This window comes from Lissotriton helveticus, chromosome 10, assembly GCF_964261635.1.
Source record: "Lissotriton helveticus chromosome 10, aLisHel1.1, whole genome shotgun sequence".
In the NCBI taxonomy this organism is placed as follows: Eukaryota; Metazoa; Chordata; class Amphibia; order Caudata; family Salamandridae; genus Lissotriton; species Lissotriton helveticus.
Genome location: NC_136071.1, coordinates 683002954 through 683020912, shown reverse-complemented (window position 1 = coordinate 683020912; position 17959 = coordinate 683002954). Strand labels below are relative to the sequence as shown.

General features: G+C 43.4%; 1 protein-coding gene across 7 annotated transcripts in view; it reads left to right on the top strand.

Annotated features, from left to right (window-relative positions):
* PRKAG2 (protein kinase AMP-activated non-catalytic subunit gamma 2) overlaps positions 1-17959 on the top strand; it is a 1661435-nt gene that overhangs the window by 819023 nt on the left and 824453 nt on the right. For 2 of the 7 annotated variants that reach the window (XM_078663221.1, XM_078663222.1), the window contains exon 1: positions 8222-8800. The exons of 4 other annotated variants lie outside the window; for them this stretch is intronic. In XM_078663221.1, coding sequence (XP_078519347.1) covers positions 8710-8800 — 91 coding nt within the window. In that variant the 5' untranslated portion in view covers positions 8222-8709. Of the gene's footprint in view, positions 1-8069; positions 8801-17959 lie in introns of those variants that run through there. One more of the 7 variants, XM_078663220.1, reaches the window with a different exon arrangement.

Genomic DNA, 17959 nt, shown 5'->3' with positions numbered 1-17959 from the left:
TGCTAAAATAAAACTCAGATAATAACTCTACTTTCCAAAAAGCAGTACCTAATACTTTTTGGTCAATGTTTTCTTTATTGTTAAAAACACCACCACTTGGAGATAGGTGCCCTTCTTAATCGAGGGCAGACTGTCCAGCTCTTTCCCAAATAATGAGACTGACCCCTTTAATACCCAGTACAGGTAAGTAGAAGTAAAGTCACATTTAAGGAGAAAAAAAAGAAGAGAGCAATACCTTTGGTTAAATTCTAATCCAAGGTGAAGTTTGTTACATTCAATAACACATAATTACTATCCACATAAATCCACTGCACTCCATGCTACATAATTCCACGACACAAGTCCACACCACACCTTACAATTCCAAATCACACAATTCCACAACTAACAATTCCAATCCAACCTACATAATTCCACTCCATACCAGATACATCTACTCCATAACACATGGGCTAAAGGCATTGTCGTTCATAACACCAACAGCTTTGACTCAAGCAAATGCGAGACTTATTGGATTTCCAATGCTTGTTTTCTATTAGGACTAGCCAACACAATCAGGAAATCTTCCAAGGAAAGTTTTTCCTTTCCTCTGTTGGAGAGGATGTTTCGGCAACATCCATTAATACTTTTTGATTTACGTATAAATATTTAGGTATTAAACAGCCCGACCGGTAACCAGGACTAAAAAATTCAGACGCAGAATGTGTTTATTTTTATTTCGAGATGACTCAGGAGAGAGGAAAGGTAGTCTGGTGTCTAGGTTGCAGGATGTGGAACTGAGAGTTATTTGTGTTCCAGTTCTAGATTCTTCCACCAGATCAACCAGTGTGATCCTGAGCAAATTACCTGCTCGTATTCCTCAGTTCCTTTATCTGCGCGCGTCAGAAACTCATTCATTCAAATTTGGACGCGCTTAGAAATAGGCTGACAGCAGATTTATGAGCTAAATACGTACTGTTCAATCTCCTTTACATTAAGTGTATTCAGAAATGACACTTTATCAGAGCTAGAGTAAAGGTGCTTTAGGTTTCAGAGTGATGACAAGTTGCACTCGTTCAGCTTCCTGTTGTTTAGTATGCAAGTACAACGCGCTGTTTAGTATGCATGTAGGAATGGATGCTAGACGCATTCTACCACAGTCAGGTGGGTGAGTGGGTGGATGGATGGACGGATAGATGGATGGACGGACGGACTTGTAGGCAGGGATATAAGTTTGCCAGATACCAATGGGTCTCACTGATTAACCGTTGGCCGCGGGGGTAAATCCCCCGCTGTGCTGGGGGGCAGGGGGCGCACACAGCGCCCCGGTGCTCGTGACGAGCTCAGCTCCTCATGAGCTCGTCATGGCCACACCAGTTTCTTAAGAACGGTCAGCACAGCGGGGGAATTAGCCCCGCGTGCGAGCGTTCGGACCATTATGACGAGCTCAGCTCGTCATGAGCACACGAGCACCGTGGCTCATGACGAGCTGAGCTCGTCATGAGCGTCCATCGGGTTAAAAACTGGCTGTGCAACGGATCCCTAAAGGGCTATACATTGCTATCCTTTACAGGGGAAATACTGATATATTTCTCAAAAGTGATATCTTAACAATGACTGTAAAAAAGACAGCAAGATAAACCATGTCAGTGAATTAGTTCCTGTTTAAGTTCCACTTGTTTTACTTCATTTACTTCCTTAGGAGCATTTGCTTTTTCCAGTGTACTGTTTCTGTGTTTTGTTTCGTGCTGCATATTAATCTTGTACTGTGCGTACTGTGAGCTGGGTCATCTGTAGGTGCAGCGTGAGTTCAGGCTGAGGGTGGGTGTTTATAAATGGCCACGATTGATAGCTCTTGAGTTGGGGCTGAGGGGACTGTAAAATCCTCACCGCGCCTGTCAGTGGGTTATAAAGATGTTCAGAATACATGCTTATTCAATCATCGCACAGAGAAATGGTGACATCTGGCAATTGTTATTATAACATATGCTAAGGTGCGTGAAGTGGGTCCAAAGCTGTTGAAATATTATCAGTGTGAAAGTAAAAGAAAACAAAGGGATTCAGGTGAATGTGTGTGGGGGAAGGTGGACTGAAGGAAAATCAAGGAAATACATGCAGATTCAGAGATAAAAAAGAGGGCCCATAAGATAAAAGAGATGAGATGTGTAAAGTGAACAGAGGATTTCAAAAAGAAGTGGAAAAATAAAGGGTGTGTCTCAAAGAGAGGCTGCAGAGGAAAGTGGTGGGAAGGTGAGAAGAGGAGTGATTGCAGCACAATTTGAAGGCTACTACTATTCCAGAACTTAGTCATGTTTAATTCACAGTCTCATACATAGATGTCATTATGGGGTCACCAGGGATCATAGCTGTGACCCCTGTCTAGCCCCTCACAACCCCTGGCACTGCTTTTGGAACCCTTGGACTGCGAGGTGGCAAAATCAGTGACAAGAACACAGGGTTGGCATTTCCTTATATGGGTCAGGGCTCAACCCTCCTTTGCAGTCTGTCTGTTTTTACTAAGCTAATAGTGAATAATAGTGTTTTATTCGCTATCAGTGAAATGAAAAATGCAGCACTAGGAGCTGGAATGGGATCTTCGCTGACAGTTGTTGTAATTGAAATAAAATACTTTAAATGTATGTTGTGTACGTGAAGGTGAGAGTGAGCGATGGGTAGTGAGTGAGGAAAAGTGAAATTATTGGGGCAGATTTACCAAAACTTTTAAGCCAGGGAAAAGTCACGCAAACTGGAGTAAAGTCTTCATAAACTATGTTCCTTCCAGTGCAAACACATTTTTGTGCTGTAAAGTAGAAGTAAAGAAGCAAAACTATTGTTTTGCACTGCTTTGCACTACTTTGCGTCACTTTGCGTCAAGGGGGCATGCCATGGGTGTTATTGAGGCTTTCAGTGGTTCAGCTGATGGGTTTTTATGCAAAGCCTATCTACTAAAATTGTTAGGCATGGTTTTGAACCAAAAGATATCATCTCCCTGATGCTTTAGTTTCTTCTAACATTTTACACATTGGATGTGTACTGCATTGTGCAGCACACATCTAGTGAGTGAGAAGTTTTAAAGTTTGTCTAGGCATAGTATTTTGTACTGGAAGGGTGTCCTTCCAGTACAAAACCCATGCTAGACATCACACACAACTTTTTGCAAAGGTGTGTGCCTGGTGCGAGGCAGCCTGTTTGTTTGCCAGCCTGAGAAGAGAGCAGCAAATCCATGTCTTAGTAGATGAAGCTCTTCAATGCACTCTCCCCCTAAAGCTATGCTTTAGTAAATGTGCTGCTGAGTGTCAGTGAGCATGAGTGAGGTAGTGAGTGAGAATGAGTGGGTGAGAGAAAGAGTGACAGCAAGCAAGTGACAGAGCGTTGGTGACAATGAATTAATAAGAATGAGTGTGAACAAAAATGAGTGAGTGGCAGTGAGCGAGCATTACTGTGAGTGAGAGTGAGTCAAAAGGAGTGATAATAAGTAGAAATAAGTGACAGTAAGAGTTATTATGATTGGAAATGTATGAGTGAGTGACAGTAGGTGTGAACATACCAGTAAGTGAATGTGACTGAGTGAGAATGAGAGAATGAATGAGTGAATTAGAATGAGTTAGAGTGGGAATTAATGAGAGTAACAGTGAGAGCAAGAGTGAGTGAGAATGAATGAGTTCATGCAAGTGAGTTAGAGAGAGTGGGAGTGAGAGTAAATGTAAGTGAAGGTGAGTTAGAATGTGATGTTATGCTTGTGAGTCTGTTGTTGGAATTGGCATACTGAAGTTAATCCTTGCCTTAAAGAGCCACCCATAGCAAAAGGCTGGTGCCAGTGGCAAAATGATAGCCCATACTTGCTCGACGTCATTTTTGACCTAAGGCTCACCTATGGTATAAGGATGGCACTAATAGCAAAATTCTGGTATATTATATGTAATGTGGGCCTAAATGGGCACCCTTGGCATACAGGGAGGAGCCCAAATTTCATCCCTGGCCCAATGGAGATCGTTTTTGACATATGGGACACCTTTTAGAAAATATATATACGTGGCTCCCTGGGAGTGTCAGGTTTCATTGGCTTTGCACACCATGAAAGGACTTGGCTATATAATGAGTGCCCTTTCGGAACCTGTGCAAAAAGAACAAATGATAGATGGAATGCTGAACAAATCAGACATTCACCCCCGGTCACAGTTCTGGGTTTAATCCATTATTTTTTTGCTCACCAAGCCCTCCAAGTTTGGACCCAACCAAAAGCAAATCAGTCTCGACCCTGCTCCCCATGGGAACAGTCCAGCCCGAACTGCCAGGCCAGGTCCTACCTGGACCATAAACATGCATCTTGGGACCAGTTTCACTCTGTCACCCCACATCAGCCAGGCTAGCTTGAATTCAGTGGCACAGTGAGCACGGGGCCCACGTCTGGGAATACCCTTCCCACTTCAGGCGACAAAAGCAAAAAGAACAAATGATGGACGGAATGCTGAACAAATCAACCATTCACCCCCAGCCACAGATCTGGGTTTAATCCTTTGTTTTTTGATCGCCACGCCACCCCAGTTTGGACCTAGCCATATGCCATATGCCATATGTCTTGACCCTGCTCCCCATGGGAAGAGTTCAGCCCGAACTGCCAGGCCAGGTCCTCCCGGACTAGAAACAAGCATCTTGGGACCAGCTTTGCTCAGTCACCCCACACCAGCCAGGCTAGCTTGAATCAGGTGGCACAGTGAGCACGGGACCTACTGGGCATACCCTTCCTACTTAAGGCGACAAAAGCAAAGAGAACACATGACGGAGGGAATGCTGAACAAATCAAACATTCTCCCTCAATCACAGATCTGGCTTTACTCCATTGTTTTTTGGTTCAGGCTGGACTGTTCCTATGGGGAGCAGTGTCAAGACTGATTTGGTAATGGCTGGGTCCAAACTGGAAAGGCATGTGAGGAAAAAAACAATGGATTTAGGCGGTGAATGTTTGATATTGTTCGGCATTCAGTCCATCAATTATTTTCTTTGCATTTATCGACCTAAGTGGATATGCCTAAGTGGGATATTCCCAGACGTGGGTCTTGGGCTCACCATGCCACTGAAACCAGTCCCAGGATGCTTCTTTCTAGTCCAGACCTAGCAGTTTGGGTTGCACTGTTCCTATGGGGAGCTAGATCAAGGCTGACCTGCATATGGATGTGTGCAAACTGGGGTGGCATTTGGGGGCAAAAAACAATGTATTTAGGTCCAGATCTCTGTGCTGGGGGTGAATGTTTGACATTGCTCAGCATTTTGTCCATCAATTGGTCTTTTTGCTTTCAGAACCTGTGGCTTTTCAGAAAATGTATGTGAAAATGGTACTTTAAAATGAACTATCTCGCCTTTTTTTTCAACCTTTTCTCAGGGATAGAAACCCCCTAAAAACAAACTTCCCTGAAAGAGGTCAGGCTTGGTTGCTTAACACTCTTGCTACAATTCAGGGCAGCTACTACGGCTCACCACTTTCAAAAATCACCAGCTGCCACTCCAGGAACAGAGACTGAACTGTGTCTTGAAGAACGCTGCCTACGTTCTGCAGCTTCCACTGTATCTAGGATTTGTAATATAAATAAATTCAGCAGTGAAATGTGCATTCTTCTGATAAATTAAAAACTGAACTAAAAAACAAACATTTGTAAACAATTTGTGTCCTGTTTTACTATACTGAATACATGAAAAATTAAGCATTTGTGTAAAACCTTCTCCTCTGCTGCTCACACAAGTGATGATATCTTAAAAGTGATGTTAAACCAAAATGTATTAACAATACAGAATAATCTAGGCCAATAACATAATTCATATTTCATATATAGTCTCTCTAGAACAATAAATGTGCATTTAACTACTTTTAGATATTTTTGTATCTATTATTTATCAATATATTTAATTATATCCTCTTCAGAGGAGCACATACTTTTTCATGCAATACAAAGAGAAATGAGAATTTTTGTCCTGGCATCTAAAAGAGGCTTTTGTATGTGTTGTAATATTAATCATTAGGTACTCTGGAACTTCAGTGATGTAAATTATTGCGATGTCATCAGAACTAATGTCAAATTACATCATTTCCTGGGATGATTGGGGTTTAAAAGACATATGATGTCACTTCCTGAGGCATCCTCAAGGTCCAGGGTGTGTGGTTTTGCTCCGCTTCCCCAGACATTTTGGTGAATCAGCTTCCATGGTCTCACATTTTCGGAATTGAAATAGTTTCAGTTCCAATTGTCACAACAATATCTATATTACTCATTAATCTGATACTGACAAGCATTGGCAAAGCCAACAGGTCTGGCTGGTTTAAGGCACATGTTTGTTATTGTGTGATGTATCTGGATGCAATAACAGAAAGTTCACAGAGAGGCACTCAAATTCTAGTCAGGTGGCATGGTATATAAAGCACAAGATTTTAGTTTACATGTTTTAAACCGCCCCCCTTAATTACGTAGGCCATGGACATGATGAAGGATTCCTAATCATGCTTTTATGGCCACACCTCATTTTGACACACCCTCCCCTTTTTCATCCCACTTAAAGCCCTGTTTTTGCTCCTCTCCCGATCAATACAGAAAAAAACACTGCCTTTCTCCTCTTCTTCGAATTACCCTTTGCTTCCCCCATGCTACTGCCTCCGCTTGAGCTTTCTTCGCGCACCACCTCACCGCTCCTTTCCTCTGCTCTAGTTTCTCACTGCCCTCCTCATACACTCCACTTCACTAACAGCAGTGCTTTAAATGAGCTGGTACTCAGGGCGCAAGTCCTAAAAAAAGAAGTGGGGGGACGCTGACGTCATGAGAGGAAGTGACGTCACGAAAGGTGGCTTGCACCATCAGACTTATTGCCTCCCCTCGCTCACCCCTTCGATGCGATTGCATCAGAGAAACCAGCACGTGAGCAGAGTTCTGAATGAGCTCTGATCTCGCCCCAAAGAGTGAATGTGTGGCATCATTTGCTCCAGTTATCGAGCTCCCTGTAAAATAAGTGGGGGAACGCCGTCCACCCGCGTGGTACCCCAACTCGAGCCCTGCTGGTACTGCTTAGTATGGAATACCTGAACTTTTTTATTTTGAGAGGGAGAGTACCCGCACTTCTCAAAAGAGACGTAATACTTTTAATTGGAGAGTACGGGCACTTCTCAGAAACAAGCAGGTACTCTGCTACAGAGTACCTGCACTTCTGTTTTTCCATTTCAAGCACTGACTAACATCCTACTACCTAAAGGAAAATCTAGTGCCTAGGTAGGTCTGGTACGGAGTCAGCCAGCCGCATGGCAGCCATGATCCTTCGCACACACTACCCTTCAGTGCTCCCACGCCGAGCAATTTTAATCTAACTGCCTCTAAGCTGCAGAACTCCCTCCCCTCTGACATTCATTCATTCCATTTTGTTTATGAGTTTGTAAAGCAGTCGCGCTGCCTCGTGGCCTTTAAGACATCAACTATGTAAATCCCGCTTAAGGACCTTTGAATTTGAGCCAACCCTGGGCTATTCAATTCATCACACTGCCCCAAACGCACACACATTCGTTTTACATATAGTACTACAGACCGCCTCACGGTTACTTCAAGGAGCTAAATGCTTCATTTCTGTCATTAACGTCTTCTTTGGTTCTTTTACTCATTTTATATAGTTATAATAAATAAATAAATAAATGAATAAATAATAATAATAATAATAATAATAATAATAATGCCATCATATAAAGCTGCAAACCAAAAAATACTCAAATAAAATGTAATACCACCCACGCAAAACAGTACTTGACCAAAGCATACAATTATACAGGAGAGAGTGAAAGCGAGACTTAATAGACATACAATTTAGAGAGGAATGAGGAAGGCTCGGGGCCAGAGGGCGCACGAGCGGGCTTCCCCCCGCGGTAGCCGCAGCGTGATCCCAGCAGACACCTGACGGCCGCCGCGCGGTTATCGCCGCTCGCCAGCGCGTGGCCCTGCATTAAAATAGTCGCGTGATGTCATGGCCTAGCGGGAATGCGCCGCGGCCAATGGCTGCCAGGGATTGTCTGGCGCGGGGCGGTTTCCTTTTACAGTCTTTCCAAGGAGGCCTCGCGCACAAGTGCACATGATAACTCTCGCCAAGGGTGCTCGCGCCGCCTTTGCGTAGGCTTCGCCTTTCTTTTTTTTTTTCTCAGAGCCTGCTTATCTAGGAACAGCCGAACTTCGCCCGTTCGGCTCTGTCCTGCTCTGCCCTGGTGAGCGGCGACTGAAGTGCACTTAAAAGCGTGCGGGCTGCGAGAGAGGACGTTTGTGCATCACGCTCTGGGAAAAGCACCACAGGGTTTATTTTGAACACCTGTGCGAGTTTTGTTTTTTAATGTTGCTGCTGCTGCACCAACACTGTCTGGAATAAACTGCTGGCAAGAATCTGCATCAAGATAAACCACCTTTCTGTCAGAATACAACTATTTTGTTTACATTCTCCATCTGCCTACTAATTCGGCTTGGAAGTGTTTTGGGGCGATTCAGTTCTCATTCATTCATTCATTCATTCATGTATTCATTCATTCATCTGAAGTTGCGTCCATAACTTTCAACTTTTTTTTCTTGCTGGACTTGAGAGGTCATTTCTTCCCCTATCGCCCACGTTCGTCAGGCACGTTTGAGTGCGACCCACACCTTTGTTCCGGACTTCTTCCTCCAGGTCGCCCAGTTCGGGTATGCCCATCTGCCACCAAGACGCTGCCCACCCTCGCTGCCAATGAAGCGCTTCGGCAGCCTGAGGGTCAAGAAACGCAAGGAGCAGGGCCGCAGCACAGAGCGGCGCCAGTCTGAGCCCCACACTATTATAGGTAAGAAAAGTCATTTATGATTAAAATTGATTTCCAAATAGACTCACCAAACTCATCCTCAGTGTTATATGAAGGGCATATGTAGGAATTCTGACCAACCTGTCTTAGCTGCTTAAGGTCGTGGCTGCAGGACTTTGATATGAAGGTCAAGGATGTCAACAGCAGGCAGGGTTGACATAGCCTTTCATCCTCTTGAGTTTATAACGCAGTTGTTATTCAATCGATTAAAAGTAGAGACTTTGACCCAACCTGTCGATTCGTAGTTTGGAAAGGACATTACGTGCACGAGTACCGACAATGCCTAGTTAGCATTTTCTTGGTTCTCTCAAAAAACAAATAATGTAAATACATAAAAAAAAAATAGTACAATAAGGGCCCTGAACCTTATCACCGCTCTTTCATCCTTCCGTGGATGGAACACACGTCTGTCACTCACCTGGTACTGGATCACAGCTCTCATAAGTGTCCTTACATGCTCGGAAGCATGTAAGGGCAGCCACGCGTGAAGCGTAGCAGAGCGTGACAGAGGGCCCACTTCACACTCTGTCACGCTTAACACGGTGACCTTGCAAATCGGTTTATTTTTGTGTGTTTGTAGACACATTAGAATGCAATACATTTAATTGGGTAGCAGTGGTCCTATCTTTCGTGCACCTAGAAATATTTTCATTGCGAGGTGCCCATATGAATTATTTCTGCTATATAATCTTGTCAGCCTGAAGTGTGCCAATTTTAATATAAGAGAAAGGATTTTTATAAGAGGAACATGGGATGATTTTTTGTGCTTTCTTTATACAGTGACTGTGCAACAATTTCCAACATATTTAAATTATTTGTAATTACTGCAGTAAAAGCTAATTTGACATCAAATCTGCTAATTCTGAAGTTAATTTATTTAATGACTATGACCATAACAGCTAGCTGATCATATCAATTGTGTAGTAAAACATCGTTACCTTGGTATTCCCTAGCCAAAGTATGTTGATATTGTAATGATATTGTCCAGATAACTTATCAGTAATGTTAATCAAGTTTATTTTTAAAATAGTTTATGACCTCACCTGAGGTCTAAAATCATCAACATATTCAACAGAATAAAATCCACATCTCCATCTCATAAACAATCATAATACATAAAATAGCTCTTATCAGTACTCCGAGTCTGACTATATTTGTTTCTTGTCAGTCTTTACAGTTGACGCGGGTCTGCCATTTAATCAGGAATTAAAAACAACCCCATCCCACAGAGGCAGCTGCTTTCATTAAAAAGTGGTGGGGCAGAGGGGTGATAATCCTTTCCACAGGTTATCCTGTTTTTCTAGTCATCATTGTGTGTTTAAAATATGTCTCCATGTTACCAACATTCAATGGCACTATTACCTTTTCTTTGCACCAAATGGGTTGAATTCAAACTGAAACTGTTCTAAGTACACCACCTGCAAAGAAACACCCACACAGTTCTATTAAAAGCTATTTGCTTGTTTAATTGAACTAGGCATGTGCAGAAGTTAGCACCATTGTGATTATGAGCACCTTTGTAGACATTGCTTTCTTTAGGGGATCGACGTGCATGCTTATTTTCATAAAACTAGGGCAAACTGCTGAACATAATGGTCGAACTTTAGCAGTTTGCATATAAAAACGCAAGTGCAGATAGAAGAAGAAATAAAAACATTGGCAAAGCCAACAGGCCTGGTATTGGCTACCATCCTTTTGACGTTCTCAATGCGTATTTGTTTTGCCATGATTTGTGGAAATTCTTTGTTGGAACAGCTGCTCCAAAAGCAAAAATATTGTTATGTCTGGAAAAGGCACACATTGTCATGTATGTCGATGAAGGAAACTACTCTGTGATTGGTTGCGCTCCTTGTGAAAGGTCAGAATGCCGTCACTCAATCATTCACCTCCGTACAGAGAGTTGCCAACTCGCTTGCCACACTACATTAACTATAATTCGCGCTTTTGCCATGTATTGCTTGTATGCAGGCCCACTGGAATTATGCAGCAGGGAAGGGACAAACATGCGACAGGAGTAAGTAAATTACGTGGTAAAAAGGCAAATTAGGCGGCGTATTGCAGCACATTTTGTAAAAGTAATAATTCATTTTTGTTTCAATTTTACACTTGCCAACACTGTCTGGTCGTTGATAGCATCTCATTAGTACAGGGTTAACACCCAAATAAGCAATAAAGCAACAGAAAGTTGAACAGTCAACCTTTGCAAAGTGCCTTCAACTTTGCGGCAACATGTGTCGCTGTATTTTTGGGAACTTTTGTACTGTTTGAGCTAGAAACAATGTTTTTGTTAAAATCTGCAGATTATGCACCAGGTGTTGGATTATGTGGCAAATCTAAAATTACACAAAAATCGCTATATAATCGCATAATTCCAGTGGCCCTGCTTATACGCTTGCATATTACATCACTTATACCATGCTAAATAATAGCATTCATTAAGAAGACTCATCACATGTCTAATAAAATCATTTATGAAAACACTCTGTATAGTGGAGTGGCGAGTTATAGTTAATGTAGTGTGACAAGTGAGTTTACCATGCTGTGTACAGAGGTGCGTGACTTATAGTAATTTATAGGTGGTGCGTAAATTACAAATTTAAATTATGGCTAGCTTTAGAATTTCTAATATTTGTGTAGTTTAAGTTAGCTTTGTATAGAAATAGTAAATGATAAATGTATGTTATAACTATAGAGTGGGGTACGGCGCAGTGGCATAAAGTGAGTGTAATGCAGTAGAGTGAAGTGGTAATTAGAGGCATAGAGTCAAATGTGTACACTGGAATAGCGTAGAGTGCAGTGGTGTACAATGGACTGGTGTACAGTGGAATAGCATAGAGTAGAATGGGGTATAGTGGCGTAAAGTGGAATACCGTACAGTGGAGTGACATACTGCAGCCTGGTGTTCAGTGGAATAGTGTACAGTGGAATGGTGTATAATGGAGTGGCGCAGAGTGGAGATGCATACAGTGGAATAACGCAGAGTGGAGTGGCGTAAACTGGAGTGTCATACAGTGGAATAGTGTATAGTGGAGTGACGTAGACTGGGTGGCGTACGGTGGAGTGGCATACAGTCGAATAACGTATAGTGGAGTGGTGTAGACTGGAGTACGTTCAATCATCACACCTTTTATCATAATCAAGTCTGTATTGCAATCATGAGTCTATAAAGAAAAGAATTATCTTTAGTTCTTTTTTTCACCACTGTGGGCATTTGTAAATGCTTTTGTGATGACTCAAACACGAGCCTGTCACTGTGGAGACTACCTTAATAAGGTTTTTTTTGCATATCATAGCGTCCTCACTCTAAGTTGACCATGCCAAAGTCTTGCAAGATCAGAATGTTTTTTTAAAACTTCATCTGGCCCCTCTGCACTGCTATTAGGACCAGATATTTATTTATTTATTTGTTTTGCTTCATGGCAAGGAAGAGTAATGTAAGAGATAATAAAGTCGTGCAGTTGTGCTTTATGTTGCAGAAACATATGTGCATATTTATCAGTGAGATTGTGCTAAATGAAGACATTGTGTGCTCTCCTATTGCCCCTTTCTTTTGGGATCCCTGAAGAGCACCACCAAGTGAGACAAAAGTGACTGCAAAACAACAGAGTCTATAGCCTTTTTTTTTATATATCTTAGAAACAAGAGCAGTACTGTAAAGAAGGTTCCCTCGCTATTGGGTCATTTATTCATTAACAAACATTGGCAAATGTAATAGGTCTAACTTTAATGTGCTATCAAATGGAAACACAGATAAACAAATGTGGTATGTCTGTGTTAGCAAATTCAAACTAGGGTTGTAACGGAGGCCTCCGCCGTTCCTGTGGTCCAGGGGCCCTCAGGGTTTCGTCTTTTGCAGAGGGCCACCTCATCCGCTAAGCCATGCCATTGCATGGCTTGCAGAATGCGTGCAATGGAATGGTATAAGAAATAGTTAAACGCTCAAGAAATTCACTCCGCTCTCCCAAGTAGGCCCCTGCAGCGTAAGGGGATGCCAAACTGTTCAGGGGGCCCCCATTGAGCCCAAGACCAATGAATGTCTGTGTGATCTGGGAGACACCGGAGTCCCTTATTGCATTCTGCAGAGGGACCCATAATTTTGCGTTATGACACTGATTCAAGCCAAACTTTTTGGCTCTGCTTGTTTTTCCAGTTTTTTTTATTTCCTGAATGACCACATTGCCACCTCCAAGATGCTTTCATCCAAATCTGTTTCCTTTACTTTCAGTGCAATGCATTTTGGGATCTGAAATAGTCCAGCATGTGCCATAGTGGCAGTACTGCAAAACGTAAAGCGTAATTTGCTATGGAATGAACACTTGCATATTTAAGCACATATGTGCATGGCTGATTTTCAATTGGCCTGCGCTTGAAAAACAGTGAGAAAGTGCCACTCAGAAATATTCATTTGAAGTTAATGCTTGCAGAGACCTTTCAAATCCATGCTTTTTAAATGTCATCCGCTTCAATGATGTACAGATTTCCGGTCCCCTTGTTATATTGAGTATTTGGTAATAAAAATGTGTTTAGTTTCAGGAGATCACTGCAGAGCTCTAGTGTTTGAGGCCTGAACTTCTATTTTATGTGTAAACTAAGCTGCGGCTCTGCTGTGTGAGCCTTTGAGGTCAGAGTAGCTCTGTAGTCCGCCACAGATTCTGATGATTCAACTCCAATTTCTCTCTCTCCTTCATCCCAAGAGTACATATTACTTTCCAGAGAAGTGCATAGGGGCATATTTACAAGCCCTTTGTGCCACTGGTGCGTCACTTTTTGTGCTCCATATTTATAAGGACACGTAAAGCCACCCTGCGTGGCTTTTTGTGTCCTTGTACATACAGCCCCTTTTCATGCAACACTTTGTATAGAGGGGCGTTCCATGGGTGTTCCTACACAACACCCATGGATTCTGCCACATGCCCAGATTTACAATGTTTCGTAAACCTGGGAATGCATCAGTATCCTATGCCTCCCCAGGGCAGGCGTTACGAGGCCTAACAAGAAGAAATATTTTTATTTCTCATAGTTTTTTTCTCTTTCTATGTGTGCACACATAGAAAGAGGAAAACAACTCAACATAGATAGAGGGAAACACTCCTGCATTGGTGCATGGCAGCCAATTGTGTGCCAGCGCAGCTCAGGAATATGTCATATTGTTGTAAATATGACTTATCTCTTTGCTTCTTAAGTAACGCAGTGCAGCGCAGCAAATGGCTTGCGGCGCCGCACTGCATTACTTCTTGTAAATATAGCCCATCGTACTTACCTGGCAGCAGGCCCGGACTGGCCATAGCGGGCACCGGGCAATCCCCCGGTGCGCCGCAAGGGTGGGGGCCGGTTTTGAGCCCCTGGGGGCCGATTTTGTTACAGGCCCGTTGTGGCAGCATAGCTGTAAAATCGGCCCTGCTACAAAATAGGCCGAAAACCGGCCCTAGCAAAGCGCTCGGCGGCACCTCCAACCCCCCGAGTGGGGACGGGAGGGGGGGGGTTGGCACTTTGCCAGGGCCGGTTTTGGTTCCTAGTCCGGCCCTGGCTGGCAGGATGGCTCAGTGAGATTGCTGCTCACTGCTAAAGTGTGTGGTTAACCAGAATTCCTGATGTGGTAGACTCAGTCTTTCATCCTTTAGAAGTCAGTAAATTAAGTACCTTTAAACTAGGTAACAACCTGGTGCTGCTGGTACAGTTAAGAGCGGTGGGGCGGGGAGGGGGGAAGTCCACAGACAACGGAATAGGTAAAAAAAAAAAAGAAAACCACTTACCTTGCACTCACCGCATCGCCGAGTCTGTGATGCTGTGAGTGCAAGGTAAGTGGTTTAATTATTTTTTTTATTTTATTTTCCTTATTCCATCATCTATCGACTTCCTGCCCCACCCCACCGCTCTTACCTGTACCGGCTGCGCCTGCTAACAACAACTTCTGTAGAGCTAAATATTGCAGGTTATTATACCCAGGCCACCACCCCCTCCCCCTCCCCCGCCACACACACACACGCACAAACACACAAGAGCTAATTTTGTCCTCTCGCTCCCAGGTCTTAAATGTCTCCCAGTAGCACCCTCCTCCCCCAATCCACCCTGGAACCACATTCCAACACAAATTAGCGTTTTCTTATATTAATAAAACTATTGGAAATGTCGGTGGTTATTTAGAACGTGCCAGGGTGTGTTGCATCACTGCCTTTAATCATACTGGTTTTCACAACACACCAAGACACACTGTTCAGCAGTTACATTGCCTGGGGGTGGAATTTAGGGCTAAGCTTGCTGTAGTTACCAGATGCCACTCTGTGACCTCTGTCAAGCCTTAGTTCACAGTCAGTTCAGCTGAGTCAGAAAGAGAAATGCAGGGAGTGGGAAGGGCGAGCTCAAGAGTGATAGAGAGGGAGGAGGAAGGAAGACAGGGAGAGATGGAGAGGGAGAGAGAGACTCAAGAGAAAAAGAGAGAGGGAGAAAGAGCAAGAAGGAGGAGGGAGAGGGACAAAAATAAAAAGACTAAGAGAGAGAAGTTCTTAAACTGAGTGAGAGAGCGAGAGAGAAAGGGGAGCAAGGAGGGGGAAGGAAAAGGGGAGGGAGGCAACGAGAGAAGGAGAGAAAGAAAGGGTGGGGAGAGAGGTGAGAACAACCGAGGGAGAGCTAGGGAGGGAGAGAGAGAAAAAGAGATGCAGGGAGACGGAAACTGTGTGTGAGAGAGGCACTGAGAGAGAATAAGAGCAAGCACCAGAGATTGAATGGGAAAGTGTGAAGGAGGTATACAAATCTGTTAACATATTGACAACGCCAAAGGAAAAGAAAATGTGTTTACAGATGAGAAGTGAGAGAGATGGTGTGCTTGTGTGTGAGGGACAGCATGGTGAAGGTAAGATGATGCAAGGAAGTACATGCTGAAGAACAAAATAAAAAGACAGTGATGAAGTGGAAGAGATGGCGCGTGAGATATCGAGATAGGAGTTTTGAGAAAGGTGTGAAGACAAAAAGTATGTAAGTGTCTAACAGAGTGAGTGAGTGACTGCTTAGTGAAAGAGAGTGAAGGGGAGAGTGGGAGTGAATAAGACACGACGAAGATCACCCCCCTTCCACTGAAATTATTTATGTTTAATTCACTGTTTCATAGTTTCAGAATTGAAAACATCTCGGTGTTAACTATGTACAACAAACTTGTTTTGACTCATTAATCTGATACAGCTAACAGGCATTGGCGATGGGTCTTGCTTGTTTTAGGCGTGTGTCTGTTGTGTCATCGGTCTTGATGCCATAAGCCCAGTACCTTGCCTGTTAATTAAATTGCGTTCTTGGAACAGTTGCTAACTACCACTGCATTGTAAAAAAAAAAAAGCACCTCCAACCATTTTCAGTCAACCTTCTCTAAAAACCGGGACATGAGCTACATTTCCTGAAATCTGATGGGATAGCTGGGACCGTCCAGGCAACTCCGGGGCTCCCGATCAACTTATGGAGAGGGACAAGTGCCCAAAGTGAGTTTTTGGTTATTTCAGTTGGAGTGCAATGGTATTGTGGTGATGAGAAACCAGTGGTAGACAAGTACAGCCCTACCAGCTACTGCTCAGCAACCTCCGACTGCCCCAGGACTCCAAAAATGCAAATAGTAAAGGTTTTAGGAATCGCTGCACATCTGACATTTGCCACCATATTATTAGAAGCAACCATTCTTTTTTCTCAGCTTGTTGTATCATTCACTCCAGGCCTGTGGTAGTAATTGGCAGTTCCAATTGACTAAAAGTATTTGGAGGAATTCTCAGAATGTTGTGTTGGTCCACGATTTAGTTTGAACTTTTTGCAGGAGAAACCACCATATCTTCCCAGTAGATTTTTGATTAGGTTCTTGTTTTGAGATGCACTTCTTTTTACTGTACAAGGATTGAATGCTTTAGGATATGGCTGTTCAGCTTGATAAGGACATTCACCTTCCTCGCAGACTAATAGCACTGCTTGCCTAACAAGCTTTTGTTATGTTAGGTTATGTTGATTTGTATAGCGCACTAATTACCCAAGAGGGAATATAGGCCCGTGGGCTGGTGTGTAGGTGTGTGGTTCTTGCGAACTCGAAAAGTGAGGCGCTGATGTGCTGAAAGAGGTTGTTCCATGTAGTCCATTTGGGGCCTATCATGGCCGGCGGACTAAGAACCGAAACCAGCCCTGGCTGTTTGCTTGCCCGTCACCGGACATGGAAGGGAGTTATGGGCGTTGCTGCTGAGAAGCTCTGGCCCCACTTGCTAGTGTCAAGCATAAACACTGCGGCCGCCTTTGATACAAGGGGCCGATATTGCAGCACTGCTGTAAAACCGACTCCCAGTAACAAAATCGGACCACTGGGGCTAAAAACCAGCCTCCTCCCTTTTGGGTTATCGGTAAAACACCCAGTGCCTGCTACTGCCAGTCTGGCCCTGTGGCCTATACAGCACCATCATGCACTATTTGTTTATGTTAGTCACTAGTGTAATCAGGTGACTTTCCATATACATTGAAGGGAAGGTTTACATATTTATGAATGATCTGGAGAGGCTATCAAACAAATAGTTTGTGACTTTTGGTAAAACTGACCTACGTTAAACAAAGGGGCAGTATAGATGGGGGCCCACTAGTTTCCATCCCAGCTGGGCCTTCTCAATCTCTCATCCTTCTGAGGTTGAAACATCTAATGTCACTGAGTTTGTAATAATCCATCGTATTCCAAAGTGCCATGAGACAACATTGTTTTGGGTGAATACTATATAAATTGCCAGATCATTTTTCTTTTTGAAACAAAGTAATAACACTACATCTATCCGGCAGCATAATGCAATTTATGATGTTATGCTGCAAAATAAGCGTCCCCTAGTGAAGTGCTGATTAACTGTATCCAAAATGAACCTGTGTACCCGCCGCGGTGCGGGCGTTCTACAGAGTGGGCGGGGCTGCGTCAGCCAACGGTCGTTCGCAGTACCTGCGAGGTAGTGCTCGCGTCGGCCATTAGCCGATGCGAGCACGGAACGGGTTAATCTGTAATTGTATCCTGATTGCTTACTGTTAATACCTAAATAGTCAAAATGAAAAGTTTATTGTGATCTAATCACCCATTTGATGCAGTGCTCTCTCTTGGATACCGTTGTCAAAAGTTCGAAAGGGCCCACTCTGTTTTTCATCCATTTG